At 42.2% G+C, this 9004-nt stretch overlaps 1 protein-coding gene across 1 annotated transcript in view; it reads right to left on the bottom strand.

Moving 5' to 3' along the window:
- Positions 1-242: 242 nt before the first annotated feature.
- MMP2 (matrix metallopeptidase 2) overlaps positions 243-9004 on the bottom strand; it is a 30860-nt gene continuing 22098 nt past the window's right edge. Inside the window, exons 10-13 of the mRNA XM_035119444.2 lie at positions 7299-7435; positions 3986-4145; positions 3057-3166; positions 243-1811 (exon numbers count right to left, since the gene is read on the bottom strand). Of these exons, the coding sequence (XP_034975335.2) occupies positions 1708-1811; positions 3057-3166; positions 3986-4145; positions 7299-7435 (511 nt within the window). The 3' untranslated portion in view covers positions 243-1707. The remainder of the gene's footprint in view (positions 1812-3056; positions 3167-3985; positions 4146-7298; positions 7436-9004) is intronic.

The following is a 9004-nucleotide window of genomic DNA, read 5'->3' as shown; positions in this document are numbered from 1 at the left end:
TTGTGCAACTTTCTGTGTTATTTGCAAACATTTTGCTTTCCTTGAAGCAAATTGCTAAACTTGAACTGTATATCACTATATTTCTTTAGGTGGCTTTCTGTGTGACGTGAAAGCTGAAATATAATGTGGAAATTAACAGGGAAATGCTGGGGAAATGGAATGAACTGCCGTGTGAATGAAGCCAGAGAGAAGAGGAATCACCTTGATATAGTAAAGAATGGAAAAGTAAAACAAAGTTAAAATGTCCAAACTTGGCATTTCTATATAAGACGTCGACTTCAAATATCTGAGCCATTCTGACAGTATAAAAAGAAAGGGAGGGGGAGGTTGTAATAGGAAAGAAAGTGCAAGAAGCAGTTTGCTAATTTAAGGTAAAGGCATTCCAGTAAAAAGTACTTTAAAACAATACTTTTCATACAAGTTTGTCCCTGTTGATCCCATCATGTTCCAACCAATTCCTAGGCATCCCGTGCCCTTGGTCAGTCTTTCCACTTTGGTGTGTGAAAAAATGTGAATGTAAAGAAAAAAATGAAGTTTTCCAGGGAATGACACGAGTGGAACTATTAACAGACAGTGAGTATGGCTTGGACGCAACATTAGTCCTAACCCAGAGTTGACCTGTTGAAATTAACGGTCATGACTACCTTAGGTCCATCTATTTTAATGGGTCAACTCTGAGTAGAAAGAATATTGCATTCAACCCTTTGGCAAACTTGAACTGAAGCTGGGTTTAAAAACCAAACAGAAAACACACATTAAAGCTCAGAAAGGATCCATGTGTCAACATTTTAATTCTGAAATCCAAGTTACAGTTTTGAGGGCCCTTCTTGGTGGATATTTGTGCACTGATCTGTTTTAAATGGCAAACAACCATTTCAAGAACTTGAGTATTTTCTTTTGGGGGGATGGAGCTGGATTTTGAAAGACAGTACAATTTTACTTTGGCTCCAGTAGTGTACATTACTATGGCCTCACCAAGACATGTTGAAATCCATTGACTATCAAGTGACTAAGAACTAAGTTACATAACCAGCAGTTCCATGTGAAGTATCTGTTGCTAGATGGCACCACTTCAGACTGCAGCTGTGAGGTCAAGTGTTTGTATGTTCTCCCATATAAGTAAACAAACCTCCATGCACTTGGAAATCTAGCATGTCAGGAAGAATGTTTGACCTTAGCTTTCTCCTTGCAATGCTAGCTTTCAATGTACAGCAGGATTCATTTATTTATATGCAGGCACATTCAAACATCTGATCTCTGCCCAGGTGAGAATTCCTTCAGAGTTTGCTGTTCTGTCCTTAGCACCAATCTGCACACACAGAAAAATGTAGCAAGTATCAGGCTACATAAGTAAACATAACTTGCTGCATGCCAAAAAGTTGCAAAAGTCTTAAATTAATGAATGAAGAGAGGAAGAAACAAAGACCTACTGTGCCCCAATTCTAAATGCATTTACTTAAAAGAAAATTCCATGCATTTTATGGAACTTGCTTCTAAGTACATATGCTTAAACAGAATGATTTAATAATAATAATAATAAGTTCTGTCAAATAGTGGTACTTAGTGACTTGGTGCCAGTACCAGACTGGCCCATGAATTAGCATACAGATCTATCTCTAATTGCAGGTAAGACATAAGACTTTTACAAAACAAAAACAAAAAAGTGTAGATTTTGCTGTAGTTGACATTATTAAGACGACATGCTGCTTAGCAACCCAGCCAATCAGATTTCACATTGCCAACTTTAACAATCTTTAGACTCTGGTCTTCCATTTTGAGATAATACCAGTCCTTGAAGAAATAGCTGTGGCCTGTAAAGAAGAAGTAAGTGTTTTCAATTCAGTGTCATGTAAAACAAACTTATGGGACTCACAAAAACCACAGCAAAGCAAGGAAAGGGGTTCAACTCAATGATTCTGAAGTTGGCTGGAGGCTTTTGAACTTTGTTCGGTCTAGAACAACTATTATGACTAGTTAACCCCGGGGCTTTCAAGCTATGTGACATCCAGTTACAGCAGTAGTTCCCAAAATGAGTGGTACTGTCCCCTGGGGAGCAGTGAGATTGCATAGGAGACCACTAAGAGGCAAGGGGGTGGCTGGGGTGGGGGCAACGGAGGTGTAAAGGACTATCAGACATTGAAAAGCTGGTATCACTGGATCACGTTCATCTAGTTTGTTGAATGAATTAAGCTAAATAGCTTTAACTGGATTGTGAACAAACATGCAATTAGTTGTTACTGTTTTGAAATTTATTGTGTTATTATCTTCCTTAGTGGGCCATGCAAACTGAATAAAGCTTTTTATAGGGTAGGGAGCACAGGATATGAGTTTACGGAAGCAAAAGGATGGTGGCCCAAAAATGTTTGAGAACCATTGAGTTATACCTTTGTGGGGTTAGGAAACCCTCTCCCCCAACAATAATAATTAAGAAAAATCATTATTAAGCTGCTTCAGAAGTACAAACATAAGCCACATTAAATATGCTTTATGGGAACTGTGATTCTATGGGGACGCTGAGAATTTCTATTTGAGTATTTACTTGCGGGAAATACACACACACACCCCACACACAGAAGTTTTAAGTTACCATTTTATTTTATTTATTTTATTTTAAAGGGAAAAAATTGATATAAATTGAACCAGTCTAATCTTTCTTCCCTCCCACCCCCATGAAAGGTTTTTAGTTATTCGGGAGATTCAGTTCAAGGGGAGGCTTGGTTGCCGGCACAGCAATGAATGCAGCAGTTCTTAACCACAATCTGTGCTGCATTAAAAGTGGTTTTGATTACTCTGCTGGAGATGAGTTATTTAGACAGCCCGGAAAAGTTCAGGAAAGGTCAGGCTTCCTAAATTTCCTTGCAGCAGTGGGACATTTTAATTGAAGAGAAAGGCTGTTCTGCGGCTGCAGGCGGCACGCCAAGCCATCAGCCGATTTGGTGACCACCTCCAAAGGGAACGTCTCTGAGGATTCATGCAGCAGACTGGAGCAATCGACCCCAGAAGCAACAACAGCAGCGGCAACAGCAACTGACACTAGGAACAAGATGGCAACTTACCACTTCCGCTCACATCAAACACAGCATCTAGGTTGTCTGGAACACCATTCCAAGCATCTGCAATTAATTTAGGGAAGCCAGGGTCCATTTTCTTCTTTACTTCATTGTACCTGTGAAATATTAAATATAAGCAGAGTTTTGCGATAGTTATACCAAATAACTAATGGCACAAGCTGCTGTCTTCCACGAAGCCCATGTGTATCACCGCTGCTCAGAAGAGACTATAATGGCTTAGATTCAGGGGTAGCCCAATAGGTTCCTTCCAGAAGTTGTTGAACTAGAGTTCCCATCATCCCTGGTTACTGACCATGCTGCTCAAGGCTGATGGGAGTTGGAGTCCAAGAACAGGTAGCACATACCACATCAGCTATCCCTGAGCTAGATGATGCGATGGTCTGTCCCACTAGCAGGCAGCTTCATATGAGCCTGTAGTAAAACTGAAGAAAGCCTGGCAAAAGGTTTTTGCCTGAGAAAAAGCTTGAGGACTGCAATCTTAGGGGGAACCAATTAATTTTAATAGAATACATATCTGGGTCCCATGCCATTTGGGGTTGGTTGGGGAGAAGGAAATAAAAGTGTTTCATTTTCCTCCATATGGTTTAGTTTATATTTATTTATCCTTTCTCTAAGCCACTGTCAACAGAGAGCTATGGATCAGCCTGAAGCCCCATCTTGTCTTGTTGTGATCACGGGAACTCAGTTTTGCTCTGTTAAGGCACAGATCCCCAACTTCTATATGTGATTCGAGATTCATTCATTCAAAGCAACTGTAGATCCTTAATCTAAACTGCTTTTGACTCTCCTGCAACTGAGATGCTCTGGTCTCCATCAATGTAAAAGCAAAATGACTTGAAATCTGAATCTTAGCAGGGAATAAGTGCCCAGCATTGTAGTGTCCAGCCATTGGTTGCCTGCTGAAAAGGTATTACCTCCAAAATTTGTCCCCTGCAAAAATGTAGGTCTTCTTGTTTTTGCTCCAACTAAAAGCTGCATTGACATGTTGCACGTCAGGAGGTAAACCCAGACTGGTGAGTCTCTTTGGATAACCTCTTTCCAAGTTGTAGCCTGAATAAACCCAGTATTCATTTCCTGTGAAAACAAAAGCATCAAGTTTAATAATGATCTCACTTACAAATGAGGTTAGCGGGAAGGGGAAAGGGTTACCTCAATCTGAGCTTCTCAGATTTCCTCACAGTTTAGCTAAAGGGGGAATGGGTAGAGAGGAGCCAAAAGTTCATTTCAGAACTTTTCCAGCTCAAAAGCTGGGGCTCGAGGGTGCTTCTGTTTTGTGAGTGGGATACACAGTTGCATTCTGGCAAAATTAGGTTGTGCAACTGAAGTGGATTTGGTGCTTTGATGCAGCTAACCTGCTTCCAGAAAAGCTGAACTTTGTGTGGTAAGGAAGACAATGGGGGATATTCACTGGAAAGTATGGGGTAACAATTGCTTACCATAATGCCATATAACCTCCCTTCAAAGGAAGCAAGATGAATTTTCAGCAGAACACTCACCTGGAAGCAACCATAGTTTGTGTACCAGAGAGACAAATTAACAGAGCAACCCAATGTGATTTTCACCAGATTAAGTTGTCCCTATCCCAAACACTTTTCACTTGGAATTTCACTTATACTACCCTTGTTGCTGGCTAATTTCCATTGGGCTGCTAGCTCACAGGGCCGAGCTGAAAGGGGTTTGGAATAGATGTCTCTCCTTGCTCTGTCCTGTCCCTGCCATGCCGCTGCCACACCCCTGGAATGGCGCTTTGGGGGGATTTACACTGGTGTAAATTCCGCTGGCTGAAGTTCAGCCAGGTGAGGGATTTGCACCAGCATATCTCCGGCTCAGCTGGGGTGAGGGAATTATACCAGTTAAAGGCAGATTTAGGGCAGCGCTACCAGTTCTGCCATACTGGGCACCAAGCCTAAGGGGTGCTGCAGGGCGCCACAACTATGATGTAGTGAATTGAGCAGAATGGAAGGTGAGAGGCATGCGGAGGGCTGAATTCTGGCCTTGCACAGGGAACTGCTGAAATCTGAAATACCTAAGTCTGCCCCTGTGCCAGTATAGCTTTGGGTGAGCTGGGAAAGCCCAAGACTAGCTATATCCAAACCCTCTCAACCTGGTGGATCTTGAGTTTGAGTAGTGCTGTTAGCGCAGTCCTCTCCTTGAGAGTGAGCCACATTGACTTTGAGCCTTTGTCACCCCCCCCCCCCAAGAAGAGATGGAAAGTCTTATGTAATATAGGAGCAACAGGAAAAAAGTGTTTCTTTAGAAAAGTTGGAACTGAGCATTCTTGAGGCCTGCACTTTTAGGAGTGGTTCAGAGATGGATGCCACACTGCAAATGGTATAAACCAGGCACCCCCAAACTTCAGCCCTCCAGATGTTTTGGACTACAATTCCTATCTTCCCCGACCACTGGTCCTGTTAGCTAGGGATCATGGGAGTTGTAGGCCAAAACATCTGGAGGGCCGCAGTTTGGGGATGCCTGGTATAAACAGAAACCAAGAACTCAAACCTGTTATTGTTTCATCTTACTGGTATAGCCTACATATTTTATAGCTTCCATGTGCCCAAGCAACCAGAATGGTTATGGATACACATTCTTTTTAAAGAAAAAGAAGTCATCTTATTAGTTTTAGGTTAGCCTGTACATTATTTTAAATTGGGCAAAGGCCCACCACATGACTCTTACTTGAGATAGGAACTGGGGGTGTTTTTGTTTGATAACATTTGGAACGCACAGATTTGCTTGCTGACCTCTTAGCAATCTGCCAATTTGCATTGTTTTGGATTATTCCATATAGTGAGCTAACTAAATTTCTTCAGCAAACAGTACTTAAAACCCTACTTCACCCTACGGTCCCACAGGGGGAGTGGGGATGTAATGCTTGGACACAGACAAATGAGGTGTTTCGGCTACATCCAGTTTATCATGGAATCCAAACTCAGCGGCCATTCAGCCATGTGGAATTCATTATCAGACTTTCCCCTTCCCTTTAAAGAAATTGTTGAACAGCATCTAGCCATACATTTTCCCTCCCTTCCCCCCCCCTTTAGCATGCCTGGAGATGTTTAGTCATGTTGCAATGGATAACAACACACTTTTCTTTTTTGCTGGCTCAGTTACTCAAAACATTGACAACAACCTCCCAGCTCCACTAGGTCAGGCAGCACAACTTCAGCCGATATCAATAGGCACACACATAAACGGTCAACAGGAAATGCAATCTCTCCCTCACTTGCATTGCCCCTTGAGGCCACATTCACTCCATATATTTAAAAGCATGATAGCACCACTTTACACAGTCATAGCTTCCCCCAGAGAATCCTGGGAGCTGAGATTTCTTAGTGATGCTGAGCGTCTCCCAGAGCGTCTCCCGGTGGTTTATTTTAATCATTTCTTTAAAATTATACACTGTTTGATGTTTTTTTTTAAAAAAGGAAAACCTTCAAAGCGGTTTACAAAAAGATAAAATAATAAAATCAAGAAAAAATTACAATACTTTGAAACAAACAAACAAACCCGAAACCAAATGAAAAACAAAAACAGGACACAATAGGTTTAATAGTCAATTCCTCTTCATAGGGGGTGGCCTGTTGGTCTGTCCCAGAACTCTGGGGTCCCTTTCACATTATCCTAACAGCAAGCCGGGAGTTGCTGCAGCAAAATATGAAAAGCCCAGGTCACAGGTGCAGCCCTACCATTAGGTAGAAAGAAGATTGTGCCACAACCAGCTGATTTGTGAGTCAAAGGGGGCATGCAGTGCTTTTATATTTAATTTAATATAATTTTTTACTTTCAGAGAGAAGCATTTTGCTTAATAATAATAATAATAATAAGTAAACAACCAGCAGGCATAGTAAGGGGCAGAGGAAGTTCCAACACAGGACTATAATGGGCTAAACGGTTAAAGCCCCCTTTCCCAACACCAGGATTCTGATCTGTTATTAATTTTTTTAAGGTCTTTCATGCATTTCTTGATGGCATGAATTGTGTGGCATCATGACTTTCCCCCTCTAAGTCAGGGTTAGCCCTCCAGATGTTGCCTAACTACATCTCCCATCAGCCCCAGCCTGCTTGGCCACTGGCCAGGGATGATGGGAGTTGTAGTCTAACAACAACGGGAGGGCCCCAAGCTAGCCATCCTGAGTTTATCATTTAAGAAGGTGGTCTACAGAATAAAAGGATACAGAATATCATACTTCTGCAAACTGTGCTACACCTTCCAGCCAAGCCTACCTGAAAAAAAGACTGATTTCTCTTCTTGAGGGGCCTCGTAGACAGCGTCAATTTTTTCTGGGAGCTCTGGCCAGAACGTAGCAATCAGCAAAGGACCACTTGGCCTGTTTCGCTGGTTTGCCGTCCTCCAGATGAATCTAGGCAGAAAAATCACAGTGAGTTTACAAAGGGCTGATTCATTGGCACATCTGTTTCTCATCACCCCTGGCAAAGGTGATTGTGTGCATTTAAGTGCCTGTGTGTGTGTGTGTGTGTGTGTGTGCACACACACACACACACGTGAGCGCGCGCGCGCACACACACACACACACACACAATCCATTAGCAACACAAACATATAATGATTAGGATTTTTTTTTTTAACAAAAATGCATCAAAGGTTGGTGAGCCTTCCTTTCTTTGGGAGGCATTTCTGTCCCATAGACACCTTAATGTGCCGCACACAGCCGTTTATGGTTTATAACAAGTTCTCTAGCACTTACATTAATTCTTACTGCAGAACAGAAAAAAAGAATGTATTTGGTGCCTCAATTATCCCAGCAAATAAACCCATTTACAAGGCACTTAAACCCTTTCAACCATCCCCGTCGCTGCACATTGAACAGATGGATACGCATTTGGCAAATGCCAACATTTGTATTGGGTGCATTACTCTGGATGATTATGATTGTAGCAACCAAAAAGATCAAATCTAATGATCATCTATCAAACAGCTTGGCTGTAAATGAAGCCTGGAGCATTAAAACCGCTCATCAGAGGAATAAAGCTGGTAATTTAGGAGCTGTTTTATGTATAAGGCAGTGCCTCCTTCCGATTTATGAGCATTAAAAAACTTCAGTTTGATTTCGGTGGCGGCGTTTGATTGTGTGTGTGTGTAAAGGGAGTGGAGAAGCACAAGATGTTAACAAAAGCACCATTGTGATTCTCTCTCTCTGCCCCTCCCCCCAAACTTTGCTTGATAAGCAGTTAATTTTGTTCAAAGGACACACACACAAAACGGCCTTGTATCAGCTGGCCATTTTAGTAGGCAACAAGTTTGCTGAACCCTTCCCAATAAGATGAGGCTGCAATTTGCTGAACGTCAAGAAAATTCGTTGCTTGTATTAGAACCTTGTCTACCAGCATTATCCAGTTTTGCATTTTGTGGAATGGAGGCTGGATTTCAGCAGAGTGAAAAAGAAAAGTCATGATTTGTAACTGGAACATGGACTTAGCTGGGCTTCCCAGCACAATTTATGTGCAAAATGCGATCTTCTTTGCACTCGTCTGCTGCTACTGTTGTTGCCCCAGCTGACACGGCTGCAGCATGCACAATTAATATTACAGCCACATGGGCAGAAGTAATCACAAAGGACCTTCCCAAGGTTTGTCACTTGGACAGAACAGAAGCTGTTGAACATCCTGTGCCAACAGACCCACCTAGACCACCCTGATGTTCATGAGCATACCAAGATGCATGAGATACTATCATAGGTCAGTGGTCACGTGTCATCACAGGGGAAGCAAATTTTGGGTTGTACCCAATGTACTCCGTTCACTAGTGCAAGGGCTTTTGTGCTAGTGGATGGGCGAATTTCAATGTTCAACAGTAGATGAAACCAAGACAACAGTTGCACTGGCAGAAACTCATTGCACAAGAGATTGTGCCATCTGTTGTACAACAAAGTTACCAGCAATCTGCTCATGCATTCTCTTGCACTGCGAGA

Source organism: Zootoca vivipara, chromosome 6 (assembly GCF_963506605.1).
Source record: "Zootoca vivipara chromosome 6, rZooViv1.1, whole genome shotgun sequence".
Lineage (NCBI taxonomy): Eukaryota > Metazoa > Chordata > Lepidosauria > Squamata > Lacertidae > Zootoca > Zootoca vivipara.
Note: the sequence above shows the minus strand (reverse complement) of the source record. Positions and strands in the feature narration are given on the sequence as shown.